Below are 21674 nucleotides of genomic sequence, written 5' to 3'. Positions count from 1 at the left end.
TCATTTTCTCTATGCTGAGCTAGAGATCAAGCCCTCCCCACCTCTGAAACAACATGAAACCTTCAAATTGCTGGGCTTGCAAGCCTTGCTCATGTAATTTGGGTTTTATCTAATTAACCTGCTGTTATCGGGTAATTTGCCCCAGGCCCCAGCCTCTCCAGGGGGATGTCACTGGCACTTCACCATCCCTATCCTGCTTAGTCTTCTCTGGGTCACAGGCTGCCTCCCGGGGGCGCAGGGAGCTAGAAGGGTATGGACTGCGCTGGACAGGCGGGGCCGCTGCGTAGAGCATCCAGGGGCTCCAACCCACAGCTGTGTCCTCCTCCTTCCCGGAAAGAGCCCCTTTGTTCGGGCCTCCCGAGGCACCCCGCGCCCTGCTCCATGGCCTCTTCCCCTAACCCACAGCGGCTCTGCCTCCTGGGTGTGAGGGGTGGAGGGTGACCCTCTCCCTGGCACGGGGCGGGAGCGCGGCGGCGGGGGTGGCCACGTGCTTCCGACGGTTCCACGGGAACTGGGCCCCCGCACGTGTCACCCCTCCCAGAGCCCCGCCAGGCAGGCTGCAGGCTGCACCAGACACGGTCGCTGGGCGGCCGGTGCGGGACAGATCCCAGGACAGGAGGCTGGGATTGGGGGGCGGGTGGCTAAAGCCTCAGGAAGTCGCCTCACGGGAGGCAGGGAGGCAGAGGAGGCTTGCGGGGGCTGGAGGCCTCGAAGGAAGCCTCCTGGGGGGGCTCTTGGCTCATTTCCATCTTCCTTCCGACGTGAACGTGTTGACAAGCAAGGTGAGGACAGGAATGGTTTGTTTGTTTGCAACCATCTGCTTAGGGTTCAGGTGGAGGAGCTGCCGTCAGGGTGAGCCCGGGGGTGGGGGCCCGGCTGAGAGCCCGGGAGGCCTGGTGTCTCCACAGTGGAGGCCGCTCCCAGAAGATCCCTCTGCAGGCCGTGTCGTCTCAGTTTTCCCTTGTCAGGAAGGTGGACGGTCCCCCAGCTCGGAGACTACTTGCTCGGCCTCATCCTCCCGCCCCCCCTCCACCGCCCGTCTCCCCTCCATAGACCTCCACCGACAGCTTCCGTGCGCCAGGCGCGTGCCCCGTGGAGGGGACATGGCTTGTGGCCTAAGGCTAACCGCTTTCCCGGCTCTTGGGACCCCTCCTAGCCGGAGGTCCCCCCCCCCCAGCGCTTCGCTGTGTGTGTGATGTGCATGTACCTGCGCGCCTCGGCCCACAGCCGCCTTCCTAGCTGTTCCCTGCCTCCGCCGGGACGCCTCCCCACAGGCCCCATCTCCAGGCACCCCGCGATTTCCCCGCGCCATCCCTACCCAGCCTGATACACCCCTCCTCCCCATCCCTTCCGGTCCAAACCCTCTGCTCTTTCAAAATCCTGCCTCGAACCCCATGTAACGTGGTCCCCCCTCCGCGTGCTGGACTGCTCTGTCCACTGACGCCTCTGCTGCTGCGTCCCCTGGGACGTGGGGCCGGGCAAGGGTCCCATGGCCCCCAGGCGACTCCTTCCTCTGTACCTGTCTTCAGGGCACCGCGGCCAGCCTCGGGACATCGCTCCCCAGGTGCCAGAGGATGGGCGGTTGCTGGGGCGGCCACCAAGCAGCAGGGATGGTGCATTTTCAGGGAGCCCACGGCCCGCGTCCGCCTAGATGCCACGAGGTGGGAGCCCAGGCCAGGAGCTGGCTGCAGGGCTCTGAATCCCACTGCAGCACCCAGAGGGGCTTCACCACTCCAAGGCTCGGTTTCCTCGACGTAAATGGGATAATAAACCCCTCATGGGGTAGCTGCGGCAGCTCCGTGTGCTAACCCGAGTCCAAAGCTTGGCACGTGCCTGCGACGTGTTCAATGTTCAACCGATGTCAAAACCGGTTGACAAAAGTGGGGCGTCAAGTAGAAGCTAGGGATCGACCCGTCCTCTCCTCCTCTGCATCCTCCTTCTGGGAGGGAGAGGACACCTGGGTCGGCACATCTCCATGCTGTGTCACCTGCTGTCAGACAAGGAGGGACCGATGTTCCCAGAGATCCCAGGCTCGGGGAATCTCTCCACTCAGACCATTTCTGATCACGGAAAATTTGCCATTAGAAATAATAATAATAATAATCGCCACTAACAGGCGCCTGCCAAGTACAAAGCTCAGTAGGAAGCACTTCTCAAACATTAGACCTGTTGCTATTGATCCATGTATCAGTTACTGAGCACCTACTGGGTGCTGGGGGGGGGGTGCCTCACACTATCCTGTCCTCAAAGATCTTAGTTTCTGGATCCATCCAAGTGCAGGGATCCCTGGGAAAAGCTTCTCATCAAGACATTAGCAAGTCATTAACACCTTAGCGTGAATTGGTTAATCAGATACTGGCCATCGGGAATGGAACACCCAATGTTGTTGACGAGGATGATGATAGGAGGAGAAGGAGGAGAGTTCGGGGCCACCCACAGGAAGGGTGGGCCCAGGTAGGGCTCCCGGGGTGCCTGTGTTTTTTGCTGGAGGAAAAAAGGAGGGACGGAGGGAAACGAGGACAGAGCCAGGGTTCAGCAAGGTTACGAAGGCCCTGCCCTAGCCTTAAGTAAGTTTCTGGGGAGACCCAGGGGCAAGGGGAGGCACAGCCCCCTGCTTTGGGACGCCTCTGGTGGTGGCGGCAGAGACAGGAGACAGTTGCCCTCATCCTCTGCCCCAGCTTCATCTTCCCCTCATGTCCTTTGAGATCCCGGGATCACTTGGTCTTCTAACTGGGAATTAGATGGTGAGCCAGGCACGGACATCTCCTCGCCCCAGTTACACCCATCTGCGAAGTGGTGGGGAAGTGCATCAATCAGAGAATCAAACCCCCGAGTTACCAGGACCCTCTAGCTTTCCTTACACACTCAAGGAAAAGTTTAAATTGCTTGTTGCATGAATTACATTTATATGGCTCTTGGTTGCTTTTTTTTTTTTTTGAGATTTTATTTATTTATTCACGAGAGACGCAGAGAGAGAGAGAGGAGAGACGCAGGCAGAGGGAGGAGCAGGCTCCATGCAGGGAGCCCTACGCGGGACTCGATCCTAGGACCAGGGATCACGCCCTGAGCCGAAGGCAGACTCTCAACCGCTGAGCCCCCCAGGCGTCCCATTGCTCTTGGTTTTATAGCCAAAATATTCTTATTTAATTTACGCTAATAATTTGTAGCTTTTTGGAAGTTTTTGCTTCTACATTTGTGATGATCCGTTGGACATGCTTGTCGCAACCCCGTGGTCCCAGTGGAGACGGTTGGCTCCTTACTCTCAGCCTTTTGGGGTCTGATAAACCTCCAGAGAAGGCCTCAGAGGGAGAGCGGCCTAGTACAACCCAAGAGGGTAATTGCTGGGTGAGAGAAAAAGAGAAGACGCAGAGGAGAAGGGAATCTGGATCCACGAGGGCTGCCTGGAGGAGGAGGTCTGGGCTCCAGTCTGTTCAGGGAAAAAGGCTTGGGTGGACCAGCAATGGGGAAGACAAAAGCAGCCAGGAAGGGCACGGGTGAGAAAGGACTCTCTAGCTGGACCAAGCGCTAGGGAAGGGAACTCCTGGAGCCCAAGCTGTGTATGTTCTAGGATGTTATAAGGCAAGTGATAGGGAGCCCTTGAGGGCTCTGGAGCCAGATAGAACCTGAGCGATACAGCTTGGGAAAGCAGGATGTGGCTGCTGTGTGGGTAGGAGTGGGGGGTGCGGAGGGGCTTGAGGCACCAAGAGGGGCAGGTGGTGCTCGGAGCAAATAATTGTCTCCAAAATTAGACAAGATGAGCTGGGTTATTTGGATGACGTCAGCTCAGATCCTGCCAGCCCTCCCCGGCGGGTGGACTCAGGAAGGGAGCGGACGCCGGTGGACCCTCCACAGGTCTCCCTCCTCCTCCCGCCCCTGTGCCCCCCTTTCCCCCCTGCAGCTTCAGGCAGGTGGGGCACTGAGCGCCCAGCCAGCTGGATGGAGTGCGGTCCCTGGGGGGACTTGGCCGCAAGCAGAGCCACTCATCTGGGGGCAGGACAGCTGTTCAGCAGGTTTGCAGCTGGCAAGGCTGGAGGAGAGCTCATCCCAGAGGGGCTGGGATATAAAGGACGGAGGAGGCCCGTCCTGCCTGGCGCTGAGCCCCGCTCCCCGCTGCAGCGTGGCTGCCAGAGCGGCTTCCTCCTCACTCAGCTCTGGGGCCGGGAGCATCTCCTCTGAGCTTTGCTGGCCCTCTCCTTCCCCCAGCCCCACCACGCGCTTCTGGCCAAGCGTGTGGATCCAGGAGTCTGAGGGCCCGGGTCTGGGTCCTGCCGGGTGACCGTGGGCAGGGGTCCCAACTTGCACATCTCTAAAAGGGGGGATGCTTGTAGCTGCTGCACCTCCTCCCGGAGGCGGATGGGAGAAGCACGTAAATGAGATGATGACGGTGGCGCTGCTGCTACTACCTACAGGTACCGCGTACTGGAGCTCAGCCAGGCGCTGCTCGAGCACTGCCCGTGAATGGACTCATTTAGTCCGCACAACAGCCCTGAGAGGCAGGTACTGTTATTACCCCACTTTACAGATGGAGATACCGAGGCAGCAGGGCGTTAGGTGACTCAGTGGGGGTCACATGAGCAGAGGAGCCGGGGCTCAATGCAAAGAAGCCTCCACAGAGCCCTTCCCAATCTCCACACCCTCCCCATCAGGGCCGGCCGCACCTCCGCACCTTGTTGCCCAGGTGCTGCGTGCATCCCTCCAAAATGACCCAAGAGGTCCTCCGAGGCCGGGCAATGCTTCTTGCCCCCGCGGCCCCGGGCTCCCGGGCTTGTGCCAGCTGGCAGATGTGCTCCAGCGCGTGTCAGACGACGTGTGTGGGTGCACATCCGTGTGCGGGTGGTCGTGAACAGGGGCATGAGCGGGATGGGTGTCCGGCCAGTAGGCAGAGGCATGGCTGTCCCAGCGATCTGTGGCTGACTTTACTGTGAGCAGCCAGTGCCCAGCTGTGCCAGTTATTACCTCTTTCTAGTATCTTCTGCAAACATAGGCCTGAGAGCTTGTGAGCGTGTGTCTGTGCACGAATGCACTGGCTTCTGAGCACAGTCCAGCTGTTGGATTAGCTCTCCGTTCCTCTCCATTAGTGGCACACAGGTGACTGTCCCATTTTCAGCATATTTTTTAAAGATTATTTATTTAAGAGAGAGAGAGCTGGGAAGTCCAAGGTCAAGGCACCAGCACGGTCTCACTGCAGAGGAGGCCCTTTCCCTGGTGCACAGCCAGCAACTTCTCCCTGCGTTCTCATATGGTAGAAGGAACCAGGGAGCTCCGCGGGAGTCCCATTCATGACCTAATAACCCTAATAACCCAAGTAGTTCCCCAAGGCCCCACCTCCTGATACCACCACATTTGAGTCAGGATTTCAACCTGTGAATTTGGGGGAGACATAAACACTAAGACCATAGCAATCTGCTTCCAGCTTTGGTTATTGTAAACAGGGCTGCTCTGAACACGCATGTACAAGAACCTGTTTAAGCACCTAGTTTCCGTTCTTGGGGATTTGGACCAAGGAGTGCAAACGCTCGCTCATATGACAGTCCTGCGTGTAACTCTATGAGCAACTGCCCAACTGCTTTTCACAATGACTGAACCATTTTACATTTCCACCAGCCATGCATAAAAGTTCCAACGTCTCTGTATCCTTGCCAGCACTTTTTATTTTCCATTGTTTTTTTTTTTTTTTTAATTACAGCCGTCCTGGTGGGTGTGAATGGTACCTCATTATGGTTTGGATTTGCATCTTCCTGATGATGAATCATGTTGAGCATCTTTTCAAGTGCTTTTTGACCACTTTTATATCTTCTTAGAAAAAAAATCTGTTAGGACGCGGTTGAGCATCTGCCTTCCGCTCAGGGCGTGATCCTGGGATGTGGGATCGAGTTCCGCATCGGCCTCCCCATGCAGGCCTGCTTCTCCCTCTGCCTGTGTCTCTGCCTCTCTCTCTCTCTCTCTCTGTCTCTCATGAATAAATAAATAAAATCTTTAAAAAGAAAAAGTCCGTTAAAGTCCTTTGCTCACGTTTTAAGGGGGTTGTTTTTCCTTTTGCTGTTGAGCGCCAAGAGTTCTTTACATGTTCTGGATACTAGACCCTCATCAGACATATGATCTGCAAATGTTTTCTCTCATTCTGCAGGTTTTCTTTTCACTTTCTTGGTAGTGTCCTTTGATGTACAGAAATCTTAAATTTTGATGGAGTCAGTCCAACCTAAGCTATTTTTTCTTTTGGTGCTTGCACTTTGGTGTCATATCTAAGAATCCTTTGCCAAATCCAAGGTCATGAAGATTTATCCCTATATTTCTTCTAAGAGCTTTATGGTTTTAGCTCCTATGCTTAGATTGTTGATCCATTTGACATAATTTTTTCATATGATGAGAAGTGGGAGTCCAACTTCATCCTTTTGCGTGTGGATAGCCAACTGTCCCAGCATGTCCAGGAATGGTGTTGGCATCCTTGTCAAAATAGCCATAAATACATGAGTTTACTCCCCCAAATCTTTTAAACATATTTGTGCCAGGTAGTAAGATCCTATGAGCATTAACTCCTGGGTGTCTCTGTTAGGTGAAGCTCCCTTAAGAGAAAAACCCAGCCAAGAATAAGGCCAGTCCTTGCCCTTAAGGTCCCCAAGTCTGGCACTGATGAAATCAGTCGCACACAGAGAGATCATCTCAATCACATGTGGAAATGTCATGTTGGAGGTGCGTATTGGGCACTGCCAGGTTCTAGAAAACAGGCACTCAGCCGGGCCCTGAGATTCATAAAGGCTCCCAGGAGGAGTGGGTACCCGAACAGAATGTCAAAGGAGAGTAGGAGTTGTCTAGGTAATGAAAGATGTGAAGGACGATCCATGCACAGTGACTGTGTGAGCGTAAGCATCACCCAGAGAGATGACTCAGCCCCTAAATGAACCTTCATTGGAGGTCTACACAGGGCAAGTGGACCAGATACTTATCCTCCTAGACAGTGTGGACACTCCCTCACTCCCCTGGGCTGCTCTCTAACCCAAATTTCCATGTACACCTGTTCCTCCTGGTCTCTTTGCCCTGTATGCTGAAGTCAGACCCACAGAATTTGAAGTTGGTGACCGTGGTCCTATCTCTATGATTTCTTCTCTTGGGCATCAAAGGAATTTCCAAATTGAGTCCTAAAGCAAGAGTACAGTCATCCTTGTGCACGTCTCAGGATCTTGATTAAGTCTCAGATGGCAAAGAATCTCTCCATTTCTCAGGCAAATAAGCTGCAACTGGAGGGGCTGCCCCTCTGCCCTCCTCAATACCCCAGCACAGGACATATTGCCTCAGTCCCCTCAAATCACATCTACCTAGCCTCTGGGTCCTTCACTGTGCACCCAGGACTGGGAAGAGCACCCAAGCCTCATAACCCAGCGGTCAGAGGCACACCAGCACCGTGGCCCGGGAGGAGGCAACGCTGTGAATGGCTCATGGGTTTCTCTAAAGGCTGTTTCAGGTTGTGGATCCCACCCACCGACCCCCTCCTCAGAGCCTCTCTTACTGGGTCACTGGGAATTTGATCTTTGGGGAAAGGCAGAGCATGACTGCTGGGAAGGCCTAAGGGTTTTCTTTTCTGGTCCTGGGGTTCATGACTCAGGGAGTCCATGGATGGCCTTTGGGGGCTTGCAGACCTCTGGACATGCAGACCTAGTTCTATACCTTTCTTAGGGGAAAAATGTCCATAGCTTTCATCAGTTGGTGTGAGTGTAACAGGTTAGTGGCAAGCCAGAACAGAACCCCAATAACTCCCAGGGCACTATTCCCAGTACCCACAGTGACGACAGCACTGACATCGAAGGGCAGCATTCGGGCAGAAAGCCCACCAGAATCTTGGGCTTTTGTGCTAAAGCCAGGTTTATTGCATCTTGGCACACGCAGAAGAGGACCTCTGTAATACGTGAAAGGCACTGGGGTGGCAGCTGGGGTGAGAGGCCTCGCCCTCAGAGGGCCTGCCCCTGTGTCCCTGAGGGCTGGAGGGGCAAAGAGCTCAGGACACCCGTGCTACTAGATGGATCAGAAGGCCCATCAGAGGGCTGATTCTGTAGGCCGAAGCTGAGGGACTCGGAACCCCACCCAGCCCCACTACCCACTTCAGAAAACCCAAGACCTCCAACCCCCACCAAAATAAGCACACAAAACAAAAAACAAAAAACAAAAAAAAAAAAATAAAAATAAAAAATAAAAAAAAAAAAAAAAAAAAAGCACACAAAACCTGTCCCCAAACCCATTGTGATGGTGTGATTTAAGTTCTCTCTCCAGGAATCTAGGAGTCCATCTTTCTAGTTATTCGATTAAACTCTTCTGCTCTTCCAGGAAGCCTTCCTTTTTGTCGCTTCTGCATTCCGATCTCTTCTCAACAAGGCTGCACGGGGCTTCCCTTCCCTGATTTGTACGAGGACACGGCTTTGCGTGTGTGTCCATCCCTCCCATCAGCCTTGAGATCACCTCCAGAGTAGCCTGCTCTGATCTGCCTCCAGACTCCCTAAAGGCTTGTGCACATGTGTCGGCCGGGGGAGGGGGGCGTGATCATGAGGGGGTGGGCAATTTGGTGAGATTGACACTGGTGTCACCAAAGGGCAGTTTATTGAATATACAGCAGAAATCCAGAGTCCTTAACACAAGCAAAGGAGGGACTGGGTGTTGCCATTCTTAGGAATATTTACATCAAGAGCCGTAATTTCTGGGCTGAGCGGCACCGCCAGAGATAGATCAAGCTCCCCTCACTGAACACAGCTCACAGCCACAGGAAGTGACAGAAAGGCAACATAGTCCCGCTGCCCTCATCAAAATAATCGTGCGTTTGAACAAATTCCCTTTGTTACAGAGGCAGTGATAGGCCGTGGGAAGAATATAGGCCCTGGAGCCAGCCAGATTTGGGCTCAACTCTGGGCCCTGGCACTTGGTGGGTGACTTCCTGGAGATTCTTGGGCTGCTTGGCCCCCGAGTGCACATTTGCAACCCTCTCTCTCGATGACAATGTCCGGGGAGAGGCAAGGAGGACATGGGGTGGGCATGACTTTCAGAGGTTGGGGCTTCTCTGGTGTCCTGAGGATGCTGGTTGCAGCCACCCTGCAGACTGGGTAAGCAGGAGGGACGACACATGCAGGGAGCCTGGCACGTCACAGCTGCTTAACCTACGGTGGTAGCTCTTACCAGTAATAGAGGAGTGGGCAGGTGACACAAGGTGGCAGGAAAGCCCCCAGTTCCCTGTCACTTGGCTTTGTGAAGATGGGTACAGCTGAGAGTATGCCCTTTTTCTGCTTAAATAAGGGTGTTGTTTTGCAAAGTCCTTTCTGAGGGGACAGGCAAAGCCTGGCTGACCAGTTGCCTCCTGGGCGCACATCTCCAAGGCTGACCCCTGAAGCCGGAGGTGGGACCCCCCAACCCCCACAGAGCTGCTGGCTTGGCCTAAGTGCAGAGCAAGACTATTCCTCCTCCCCTCCCTCTCCTCTCCCTCTTCTCCTCTCCTTCGGGGGAGGACCATAGCTTCCCGGGGCCCAGAGACTCATTATAGCCTGGGTCTCAAAGCCTCCTGCCAACTGAAGGCGGTAGGGAAAACGAGAAGTCACAGGGTCCACACGGGACCTGAGGAGACAGAGAGGCGATGGGGCCAGTCCGAGCTGGACAGTGAGGTGAGCCACGGCACGGTGGCTGAGTGCACTATAGACAGTCCCAGGACTCCGGGGTGGGGGTGGGGGACAGCAGACAACGCCAGGGTGGGTGGCAGCAAGGGCATCCCTTCTCCCAGGTGCTGGGGGCAGTGGGTCCTTGGGGCTTATTGGGCGGCTTTCCGGGCTGGGGCGCTGGCAGGTGCACTCTTGCCCTTGAGGTCCTGGGGGTCCTTGAGGTCTCCCACTCGTGCCCCTTTGGCCCTGGTCTGCCTGGCCCAAGCGCTGCCGGAGCCGCCTGCCACGCTGCCAGCCCCGGCGTCGGCACCGGTGGAAGGGTCGGGGCGGTAGTAGCTGCTTCCACCGCTGCTGATGACGGCTGAAGAGGAAGGGCCAAGAGCAGAGAAGAAGGGCAGCAAGGGTCAGTCAGCAAAGGAGCCACCCCCGCCCTGTCCCCAGCAGCCCCCGGCGGCCAGGAAACACCACCGAGATGAGTGAGCAGCCTGCGACGAGCCAGGCTCTGAGTGAGGTGAGGACCACATGGCACAGACGCGGTCTCTGCCTTCCTGGAGATTCGCGGGCTGCTTGGCCCCCGCGTGCACATTCGCAACCGTCTCTCTCGATGACAATGTCCGGGGAGGGGCAAGGAGGACATGGGGTGGGCATGACTTCAGCCACGGTTCCCATGGGACAAAGGGAAACAGGTTTCCGTTGAAGCCAGGGAAGTCTCAGAAGACAGTAACAGAAACTTCCAGATTAGGGGAGAGCAAGAGTGGAGGTGGCATCGGCCTATCCCGGGGCCCCGGCTTTCCCAACCAGCCAGAATTCGCGCCTGATGCGTCTCTCAGGGGTACTTACAGATGCTCACAGAGGACGGATTCTCACCAGACATCCTAGAAGACAGAAAGTTAGAGAAGGATAGAACCTCAGCGGAGGGTCTACACTCAGCTAAACCCTGATGGGCACCTGCTTTGCCATGTATGGTATTTTAACTCATCCTGAAAACACTCTGTGAGATGGAAATTATAATCCTATTTTGCAGGTGAGGGAGTAGAGGTGCAGGGACCTGCCGGGAGCCCAGCGAGTACGAGCCAAGGCCAGTGATGAAACCCTGACTGTCCGACCCCACTTACTCTTCGCAGCACCATCTTCAGGTTTGACCTCCCCTCACAGGGAGCAGCAGCTGAGCTCCCCAGGCCAACCACCTCCTTGTGCTCAGGTCTTTCGTCTTCCACTTCCCAAATGTCCCTAGCCAAGCAGGGAGCCATCCACAGCCCCTTCTCCCCAGCGGTCCCCTCCGCCCCCGCCCCCACCTGCACTCCTCGCCCTCCAGCAGCTTGCGGTAGGTGGCGATCTCCATGTCCAGGGCCAGCTTCAGGCTCAGGAGCTCCTGGTACTCGCGCAGCATCCGGGCCAGCTCCTCCTTGGCCTGGTGCAGGGCGGCCTCCAGCTCGTCCAGCTTGGCCCGGGCGTCCTTCAGGGCACAGTCGCCCCGCTGCTCGGCGTCGGCGATGGCCGTCTCCAGGTTGGCGCACTGAAAGCCAAAGAACAGGGTGATCATCGGAATGCAAACTAGCTTTTAGATGTTCTGAGTTGGGTGGCACAACCCCCTCCCTTCACAGATGAGGCCCAAGAGTAAAGCTGCAGAGGCAGCAGGAGAGTTGGGCCTCCTCTATTTTCCGTTGCGGATGAATATTCTGTGAGAAGCTGTTGATGCAGTCGCATTTCATGAATATAGGAAGAAACGTTGGTGTTTGCCAAGTTGTCTAGTCCCTGTGGTTGGAGGCCACCAACAGCTCTAGGTTCAAAGGATGCCACGTCCCGGAGAATCATGCTGAGACCCCAGCCAGGATGCCTCTAAGGCACCACTGTCGTCAGGACAGCTCCCAGTGGGGACCCTTGCTACCTGTTAGCACCAAGAGTGAGCGTTTCTGGATCATTCCAGCATTCTGCAGGGAGGATCTGGCTAAATGCTCCCCTTGTCAGCTTGAATTGGGTGAGGAAGGCTTCCCTTAGAGCGAGAGGGAAAGGCTTGACATCATCCCTCACTCTCAGTAACTGGGCTCTGACAAGCATCTGGCAGCACTGTGATGCCTTGTACTAATGGAGAGGAAAGCTGTCACCGTGCTCCCCACATACCCGATGTGGAGGTCGTAGGCACACAGGGAAGAGAGTGGGCTCTGATCTTTCACTCGGGTGTCCTATCACTGGTAGAGTTGACCTGGTTCTTTGAGGAGGACACAGGAAGGCTTCCCCAGCCCCTTAACATCTCCTCCCCAATGACATAGTGTCACTGCTTTCAGGTAAGGCAGGATTATTCCCCTCGCCGAAGTGGACATGGTACCATGCTACAGGGCAGGGACACTCAAGAGGGCTTCATCTGCTGTTGTCCTCCCTGGGTCACTAGGATGATGTCCCACCTTGAGAGCAGGAACTTAGCGTGGCCACGGAGGGGCCCAGGACACATTCCCCATGTACCCCATGTGTGTTCCCTGTCTAGCGGGAGGAGGAGGAGACATGGGACCTGCCATCAGAGGGCGCGTCTGAAGGGGATGTAGAGCAGTTTGCCGCATACAGAAAAGGTCTGAGAAAGAGTGGGGAGAAGAAGGAAGAAACCTGATTTCTATCCCGACTCTGTTAATAACCAGCTGGGGACTTCCGGGCAAGTCCCTTCCCCTCTCCTTATCTGTCCATCTTCCTTATCTGCAGACTGGGAGTCAGATGAAGTAAGCTCAAGGTACTTCCCAGCTCCGAGCCGAGTGCCAGCTCTGACCACGCGTACAGGGGCAGGTGGGAAAGAGGGGGAGTGGATGGCTGACGGGCGGCCAAGCCCAATCGGAAGACACGCTTTGTACTCAAGGGTGGGCTTCAGTTTCTCCACCGCAGAGGATGAAATTGAACCTCGCAAAGAGCTTGACGCTGTGAGGCTGCTGCCCACCTGCTTCTTTACATTCGCAATCTCACACCGGATCCTCTGGATGAGCCGGTTCAGCTCCGACATCTCGTTCTTGGTGTGTTTGAGGTCATCACCGTGCCGGCCTGCTGCCAGCTGCAGCTCTTGGATCTGGTTTCCCGGAGATAGAAAGTTGGTTATGAGACAGGACCACACCCCCTACTCCCGATACAAAGAAGGGGAAGGGTCCTGAGCATACAAGTCCATGGCTGGGGTCAACCAGAGGAGGTGGCTCCAGAATAGGACATGGCGGATCCGGGACCTGGGTGGTGTGGTGGTGGTTCTGACCAAGAAGTCCACCCAGTTCTCTAAGCGGGACCTGTGTGCTGGCCCATCCTTTCTCATGGCCCTGCCTGCAGTCTTTCCTGAGCTGGATGGAAGAACGGTGCAGGTTACATTTATTAAGCACCTCTGAAGTGTAAGAAGTGCTCCCCACTCATTTAGCACCTCTTTATAGGGCCCTCTGCTAAAGGCCAGGCTCTCCTCCAGGTGCTAGGTATGCAGGAGTGAGCAGGATAGGTGAGATCCCTGCCCTCACAGACAGCTTCTCCTGCAGCCCTTTCTCAGTGACAAGTGGGGGGCTGGGAAGCCGAGGACAGTGTGTACCCTGGGGGTGGTAGGATTATTGGCTCAGGGCTTACAGCCCGTATCTTCCCCTCTTCCCTTGCCCAGTCCTCCAGAGAAGAGGGGATGATGTATCCACGGACAGGGAATGAGGAACCTGTGATCTTTGCTATCGGTGGGATTGAACAGATGTGGAAAGGAGTGCCCGAGCAGGGCAGGTGGAAAGCCCTGGAGGGTGCTCAAGTAAAGGGTCTTCTCCAAACATAACTCCCATTCCCCAGAAGGCACCTAGACTCCCGCTTCCTCCTCTGGGAAGTCTTCCCACACTGATCAGAAAGGAGCTCATGGCTTCCTCTTCGCTCCGTGCCCCCACCCTGGGCCTCCCACTGCTGCTCTCCTACAGATTTGTTACTCTCTCTCCCTCTGCCCCATGGTGACATGCCCTAGTCCCTGGAAACACATCTGTTCTACAGCAGCAACGCCCCTCTTCTTTCCTCCATTAGAGGATTACCCGTCCCTTTCTCTTAAATAGGCCCGCCCAGGTCAGTTTTATGTTTTATCGTTGATAAGTCTCTACTGAGAATGCTTTTTGAGTAGATATCGATACAGCACCTGTTATAACCATTCTTTCATTCGGCACATCTACAAAGGTGGCCCTTGCATTCGCTGGTGGAGGTGTCCCTTCCCAGGGAAGGAGAGGCTGATGGAGGACAGAGACCCCCCCGCCCCAAGGGGCCTACCTTGCTCTGGTACAGCGCCTCCGCCTCGGCCTTGCTCTTCAGGGCGATCTCCTCGTACTGAGCTCGGATCTTGGTGATGATGCTGTCCAGGTCCAGGTCCCGGTTGTTATCCATGGACAGGATGACGGAGGTTTCGCTGGCATGAGTCTGAATCTGGGCTATTTCCTGAGTTGGGAGGGGAGGACAGAGTCAGGGTCCTCCAGCCTCCCTTTGCTGCCTATTCGTCTCCTGGGCTGACGTGGTGGGAAGAAGTGCCAGCTCCAGGTCTGAATGCTGGAGCCAAGGGAGAAGGCTCACAGCATCAGGATGAACCCCACATGGGCAGGGGACAGTGGGAGGCATTTTCTATAATTCACAGAGTCAAGAACCTGTGCTTGAGTAGGACTTCCTGGGGTCATTTTTACACAAGATCGCTTTTATAGCCCAGGTGGGATTGTCTCTTGTGTATATGGCCTCTGGGGACCAAAACCCTATATTTCCATGGCCTCCCAGTGCAGTTTTGTACCTTTCTATCAAAACATCCTAAAAACAAAAACAAAAACAAACAAACAAAAATCCTTCATTCTGTTTATCCTAAATCGCTCTTATTGGCAACTCCCCAGGAGGGCCAAGTGAAGCCCTCAGCTGGGAAGAGGTGGGGTGGGATAAAGGCAGGAGCATCCTCACCGCATCATACAAACACTTGAGGAACTTGAGGTCTTTGTCCAGAGAGTCTACTTTGGCCTGGAGCTCCACCTTGACCGTATAGGCTGCATCTGCATCCTGCCGAGAGGAACCCAGAACATTCAGTCAATGCAACCCTCATCTCATGAGCTTTCCCTGTCCCTGGTCCCAGAACCATCTGATTTGCCTGCAAAGGGAAGCATAGGGATGAATTAAATTACTCAATGTTGCTTTGTCTTATACTCGCGGACTCTTTGAAGATAGAGAAAGGGGAACGTTGCTCTGGTTACAAGGGTGAAAACAAAGCCCAGGAAGGTAGAATGAGCTTCCCCGAGCCACACAGGAGGGCCAAGCCGGACCGGAGTTTCCCTTTTCCCAGACCAGAATTGTCTCCTGTCTGTCTCTGTCCTTTGCCTGGGTGTGTTCCTGCCTCTTCGGCTTGCAAGAGGCCAGAGTAACGACTCCATCCCCACTCACGCAGCAGCTCCTCCCCAGGGTGCCTGGGCTGGAGGCCTGAGTGGAGGCAGTTAGCATAGGGAAGCAAAGAGAGCATAGGCTCTTCTCTCCCTTACCTTCTTGAGCACCACAAACTCGTTCTCTGCTGCCGTGCGACGATTAATCTCCACCTCATACCTGTGGGCAAGGAAAGGAGATAGCAGGGGCCTCAGTCCCCCGGGGCCAAGGAACCTCCTGTTCCCACTGGCCAGGCAAGTGAGTGCTTGGAGGCACAGTCCCCGCAGGATCTCCGAGAAAGGAGCACTGTATGGGGGGGTGGGGGGGATGGCAGGCCTATGCCGCTGAAATACCTCATTTATATTCCACTCACTGGATCCTAGGAAAGTATCCAGGTGCCTCTTAGGTTCCCCAGACTGGCTAGTGAACCAGTCAGTAGATCAGTGAGCATGGAACGCCTTCCTACCAACCAGGTAGGAAGTTCTCATCAAACAGGGCAGCCTGTTCCCCCACAACCAGGGGAGAGGTGTGAGCCCCTGGCCCTGGTGCTTGCTCCCTCCCCTCCTAAAAACTGGCACAGAGATTGGGTTTCCCCGGGAGCCTCTGGGAACAGGACTCACGAGCTTGAGGGGGGCCCGCTCACCTCTTCTTGTAGTCCTCCACCACGTCCCGCACGCTCCTCAGCTCCGAGTCCAGCCGCACCCTGTCCCCCGACAGCGTCTCCAGCTGCTTCCGCAGGTTCCCGATGTAGCCCTCGAGGATGGGCTCCAGGTTCTTCCTGCAGTTGTTCAGATCCAGCTGCTGCAGCAGCTCCCACTTGGTCTCCAGCACCTGGTTCTGCTGCTCCAGGAACCGCACCTGGGACCACAATGGAGGTGGTCGTGTCCGTGGACACAGACTATTGACTCTCAGGTTATATAGACTTTTCTAAAGTCATTTGTCTCAAGTGCCGGACTTCCATGCACACTGGAGCTTTTACAAGTGCTCACCCTCTAGCCTTCTGGAAAAAAACCAATCCCTGAAAACTCACGGAAGAAGGAAATCCCACGGAAGAAGAAAGGCTTTCTTCCGTTGCCTGACTCGGCGCCCAGATGCTCCCCCTGAAGGCTCGGCCAAGGGCTCCTTCTGTACCCTGAGCCCCCCCTCTCCCGATACTGCCGATTCTACTAGCTCTTCGTCTTCTTTAAAGAGCCAGAGGTCATCCGGCCGTCCTCCAGAAACCCAGCACCTCTGTCTCGAGATGGGGCTACCCTGTACCCAATTTTCCACCCTTTCCAAAGTCCCCCGAGGAAGCGACACGTTCCTTTATCCCTTTGTGCTGCCCGGCTTACAGGATGTTCCAATCAGGGGAGCCCTTCCTGAGGCCCAGCTGCCACCTTTCCAGCCACAGCGTCCTGACCGCTCCCAGGCAGCAGGGAGCAGCTCGCATCCCACAGAGCATCTCATCCTCCTCCCTTGAGACCCACCTTGTCGATGAAGGAGGCAAACTTGTCATTCAGAGCTTTGATCTGCTCCCGCTCCTGGGTGCGCACTCTCTGGATCTCGGGGTCCAGCTCCACGTTGAGGGGGGCCAGGAGGCTCCTGTTGACGGTGACCTGATGGATGCCCCCAGGCGGGCACGCGGACGGGCACACGGGCCCCAGGGCCACGCTGCCAAACATGCTGCCGGCAAAGCCAGTGGCCCGGCCGCGTCCATACCCAGGGCCAGGCCCAAAGCTGGAGCCCGCGGTCCGAACCCCACCAGCAGCCCCGCCGAGGGAACTACGCCGATTCCCTCCGAGACTGTAGAGGCTCTGAGAGCCGAAGCCGGCCCCAGGCCCTTTGCCAGCTGCGCGGTAAGAAGCCGCAGGGCCCGCAGCCTGCCCGAGCACCACTGCCGAGCGCCCGCTGAAGCCACCCGTGTCACCTGCAGCCTTGACGCGCAGCTGCCGACTCATGGTGGGAAAGAGCTGGAGGAAGCGGGCGCCACGGACAGAGAACGCCCTGCGCAGCGCCCCGCCGCTGCCTCCTTTTATCCGATCGAGCCCAGGACACCGGAAAGGGGCGTCTCTGCACTGTCGCCGTGCCTTGTGCTGAAGGCCCCGGGGCCACTGGCAATGCGTCCGCAGAGATCTCCCAGCCGGTGCGGCAACAAAGCGTTTCTGGAAGCCGCGGAATATGCTGCCTTTGCAGACTGGAGTGGCCCGATCGGGCATTATCTGTGCTCTTAATTAGGGACCTGGAGACTTATCCCCGCCAGAGATCTCCTAGCTTTATTTTTCCAGGGCTGCCTCCTTCTTCCTTATCTATCAGCAAGGAGCAGAGGAAACTTCTGGTTTTATCTGGAAAGGGCTCATTGAAAACCCAAAATTTCCCTCCTGAGAGAACCCTTCTCCCGGTATCTGGTCTCATGGAGGAGCTGAAGTGCTCACGAAAGAGGAGGGGAGACTTGGAAAGAACAGGAGGTTTTGCCTTCAAAGATCTAGATCCAAGACAGAGTTCTCAGGGGTCCCTCTTTGGGTCTCTAAAGACCCCAGCTGTCCAGCAATGGAACGGACCCCAGGACGATAGTGGAAATGACCCCACAGCGTCTGCATGGCCCTCAGCATAGGTATAATCAGGCCTTTCCATGGACAAGGCCTGGGTGGTGGGTGACCTTGACGGTGCCTTTCCAGGCAGCTGGCAGTTCCTGCAGCCGTGTTTTTGCTCCCAGGCCACGTTGTCTGCCCCAAATAGGTGCTCAGACACTAGTTCTTCTCTCCTCGGGGAGAACGTCTCCCCAGGCCTTGTGCCTTCTGAGGGAAGCCTTCCATGCCCACGGCCCAAGCCACGGGAGTCCCTGCCTTTCACTCCTGGGTGCAGGGTGGGCTGGTTTGCCAGCTTCCAGGTCACTTCAGGAAGCCACTCAATTCGGGGACAGGAGAGAGCAGCCCTTTATCAGCTGAGGTAGTCCTGGCAGGGTGAAATGCCCCAAAATTCCTTCAAAAACAAGCATCTGGTGGCTACCCTAGACCATCTGGTGGACTCCGACCGCTTCCTATAAGTAAGCTGGGCAGCGTCCCCCCATTTGCATCAGCCAGAGAGTAGTAGACCAGAGCTCCCGCTGCTGGGAAGGTGGGTGGAGATAAGGAGGGGGGCCATTGGGATGGAGCCTGGGATGCTCCAAAGAGGGTCTTCCCCCACGTGGTGTTCTCCCCAAAGCCCGGCAGGCAGCAGCGGGAGCTCCTCCTAGGAACCCTGTGTCCTCAGCTCCCTGGCAGCGCCTAGCCCCAGCAAGGGCACGGGAGGGCATCACGTAAGTGGTTTCTTATGGTTTTCCCAGCCAGGCTGCAAGTGCTAGTGTGTGAATGGCAATAAACGGGGTAAGTCCCTTGACCAACATATGGCCGCAGCCACCAAGGAGGCTGTGCACCAGCGAGAGGAATCTACATAAAGAACTTAATCAGGGGCCAAAGCCCCAGACTGACAGAAGAGTGTTGTGAATGACGGTTTTGGGGGGGAATGCTGGGGAATACAGGCTCATTTTGATTGGGGTTTTGAGGACCCCCCAGAACCTGGGCTTGTACCCCCACCAGCGCTCATGGCAAGGGCTGCTTCGGAGCACCTGCTCCAGGCAGTGGGGACTGATGCACTAACTACTCGGAGTAGCAGTGATGGTGGCAGTGACAGCACCCACCGGAGTAATAGTGACAGTGACAACAGGAAGAGTTCCCATCAGTTGTTCACATGGCATGCGCCGGGCATTATGCTGAGGACTAGGAGGATTTCTGTTTTAGCCCTGATGTTTGTGCGCTTGACAGGTGAAGAACCGGAGGCTTAGAGATGTGAAAGAACTTGCCCAGGCTCACTCAGCCAGTACATCGGAGCTGGGACTGGAATTCGAGGGCATCTGGTTTCAAGGTCATGTTCCTAACCAGCACGGTACGTGATAGGATGACAGCTAGAAGCCAAGAAAGAAGCAGACTTTTCGTGCTGGGGACTGGGTTGTAAGAGGGGCAGTGATGGCGACGATGCCATTGAGATGGTGGGTGTGACACAGGAGGAAGAGGAGGAGGCAGAGGGGGATTTCCCGGCAGGTGCCATCACCGCGGCCCACGCACAGGTGCCCCTCCTAGTGATGTTAGGGGATTGCCTCTGCCTACCCCGTGGGACCTCCAGCTGTCCCAACCTTCGCTGAGTTGGCAACCTTCTAATCAGTCACCACGCTCGCTCCACACCCTAGTCTTTGGGTTCATTAGACTAATGGGTGTCCCAAGGCCTGAAGAGACCGGTCATTCAAGAGCTATAAAATTGAGCACCTACTGTGTGTACTGCGCTGTGCCGGACAGTGAGAGAGAAACGCCCAAGACACTCTCCTCATCCTCTAAGAAATTGCCATTGGGGCGGAGGAGACAAGGTATAAGCATGTGAAAGTTGTTTTGTTGTTGCACTTGTTTTCACGCCACATGCTTGCATTGGATCATGAGTGACTCAGGCAAGCAGTTACTGGAATTCTGATTTTTTTAAAAAAAATCAGAGGGGCACCTGGGTGGCTCAATCAGCTAAGTGTCTACCTTCGGCTCAGGTCATGATCCTGGGGTCCTGGGATGGAGCCCCATGTCAGGCTTCCTTGCTCAACGGGGAGTCGCTTCTCCTTCTCCCCCTGCTCGTGCTCTTTCTCTCATTCTAAAATAAATAAATAAGATCTTTTTAAAAAAAATCAAAATATCCCACCACACTGCCAAATTGCTGTATGAGCTCTAGCAATCTTGGGGTGGAGGCTTTGGGTTTTCTATGTAGAGTATCATGTCATCGGCGAAGAGGGAGAGTTTGACTTCTTCTTGGCCAATTTGAATGCCTTTAATGTCTTTTTGTTGTCTGATTGCTGAGGCTAGGACTTCCAGTACTATGTTGAACAGCAGTGGTGAGAGTGGGCATCCCTGTCGTGTTCCTGATCTTAGGGGAAAGGCTCCCAGTGCTTCCCCATTGAGAATGATATTTGCTGTGGGCTTTTCATAGATGGATTTTAAGATGTTGAGGAATGTTCCCTCTATCCCTACACTCTGAAGAGTTTTGATCAGGAATGAATGGATGGATTTGTCAAATGCTTTCTCTGCATCTAATGAGAGGATCATATGGTTCCTGTTTTTTCTCTTGCTGATATGATGAATCACATTGATTGTTTTACGAGTGTTGAACCAGCCTTGTGTCCCGGGGATAAATCCTACTTGGTCATGGTGGATAATTTTCTTAATGTACTGTTGGATCCTATTGGCTAGTATCTTGTTGAGAATTTTTGCATCCATGTTCATCAGGGATATTGGTCTGTAATTCTCCTTTTTGGTGGGGTCTTTGTCTGGTTTTGGAATTAAGGTGATGCTGGCCTCATAGAACGAATTTGGAAGTCCTCCATCTCTTTCTATCTTTCCGAACAGCTTTAGTAGAATAGGTATGGTTTCCTCTTTAAACGTTTGATAGAGGGATCCCTGGGTGGCGCAGTGGTTTAGCACCTGCCTTTGGCCCAGGGCGCAATCCTGGAGACCCGGGATCGAATCCCACGTCGGGCTCCCGGTGCATGGAGCCTGCTTCTCCCTCTGCCTGTGTCTCTGCCTCTCTCTCTCTCTCTCTCTGTGACTATCATAAAAAAAAAAAAAAAAGCTTGATAGAATCCCCCAGGGAAGCAGAATAAAGTACATGGAGCTTTCTCTCCAATCTTTGGTGCTACCACCAGGAGTGTGGGCCAGGGAGCACAGGGGCATGAGACAGAGTTGGGGGAGCAGGCTGAGACACCTCCCTTCTCCGAGTAGACAGTGCGGAATCGTGTGAGGCTAAAGGGGAGAAACTTCACAGTCTGGGTGAATGACCAGGCTCTGTGTTGCACGAGAACTGTCAGGGAGACGGGTCCCCCAGGAAACCCCAAGGGAGCTGAGCCCGTGAGCACCACAGCCTCTTGCCATCTTGGCTACGGATACTCGGGGAGGGTGAGAGGCCCATTCTGCAGGACACACCACACCGGGCAGTAAATCAAAAGCAGGGCCTGGAATAATCCCAGATGGACATAACCAAAGTGATGTGAGCTTGATTTCTGAATGGCTGCTGAAGGCCGTCTTTCTCTAGTCGGTTGGCCTTCCATCCTGTAGATAAAGGTCCTTAACAGAGAGAAGAAGACACTTGAGGGATCCTTGAGCTACCGTTGGGGTGACTTGGGGGACAAACCGCAGCACCTTAGAAACGAGAAGGACTCGAAACTGAATTCTCTGATTTTCCCTTTGAAAGTGAGCTCGGTGACTCTCGACCTGTCTGAACCAGTTAGAAAGGAGGCTGTTTTTCTGTCCTCATCCCAATTCAGCTAGCTCAAACAATGAGGTTCATCCGCTTTTGTCCCACGCTCACCACACCCCCTCCCGGAACTCTTCCCCTCCCTGGCACCCCATGCTCTGCGTCCTGGAGTATTGAGGCCGACAGCAAATGGGACATGCCCCTGCCAGGGGGGGCACACGGCCCGCTGCGGCAATCTGGGGCTCTAGACGCAGGACTGGGGGCAGGGGGCAGGTGATGTGGACGGGGTGAGGCAGAAAGTTCCACGGCAGTAAGAACGGGGCACAGAACATGAGGGAGAGCACCCCGGACTGGGACTGGGAGTAGCTGAGGACCATTTTGCAGGGAGACCAACTAACCCATTTGCCTGGGACCTAGAGGGTTTTCTTTGGTGCTACCACCTGGACAGTTCTG

The 21674-nt window shown here is 55.1% G+C and overlaps 1 protein-coding gene across 1 annotated transcript; it reads right to left on the bottom strand.

Moving 5' to 3' along the window:
- Window positions 1–8569: 8569 nt before the first annotated feature.
- Window positions 8570–16939, bottom strand: KRT74 (keratin 74). The gene is made up of 9 exons (XM_077871831.1): window positions 16451–16939; window positions 15628–15842; window positions 15104–15164; window positions 14535–14630; window positions 13869–14033; window positions 12550–12675; window positions 10925–11145; window positions 10470–10504; window positions 8570–9990 (listed from the first exon to the last, which is right to left on the bottom strand). Exons 1-9 carry the CDS (start codon window positions 16919–16921, stop codon window positions 9779–9781), a joined length of 1602 nt encoding a protein of 533 aa, XP_077727957.1. The 5' UTR covers window positions 16922–16939; the 3' UTR covers window positions 8570–9778.
- Window positions 16940–21674: the final 4735 nt, after the last annotated feature.

This window comes from Canis aureus, chromosome 25 (assembly GCF_053574225.1).
Source record: "Canis aureus isolate CA01 chromosome 25, VMU_Caureus_v.1.0, whole genome shotgun sequence".
In the NCBI taxonomy this organism is placed as follows: domain Eukaryota; kingdom Metazoa; phylum Chordata; class Mammalia; order Carnivora; family Canidae; genus Canis; species Canis aureus.
This window is presented reverse-complemented; position numbering and strand designations above follow the sequence as displayed.

What these genes read in the sequence shown, in the direction of transcription:
- KRT74 (XM_077871831.1), bottom strand. Translation starts at nt 16,921, where the DNA reads ATGAGTCGGCAGCTGCGCGTCAAGGCTGCAGGTGACACGGGTGGCTTC. An exon ending in GTGGAGGACTACAAGAAGAG is followed by an intron (nt 15,165 to 15,627) that starts GTGAGCGGGCCC and finishes CCTTGCCCACAG; the next exon opens with GTATGAGGTGGAGATTAATC. An exon ending in AGTTTGTGGTGCTCAAGAAG is followed by an intron (nt 14,631 to 15,103) that starts GTAAGGGAGAGA and finishes TCCTCTCGGCAG; the next exon opens with GATGCAGATGCAGCCTATAC.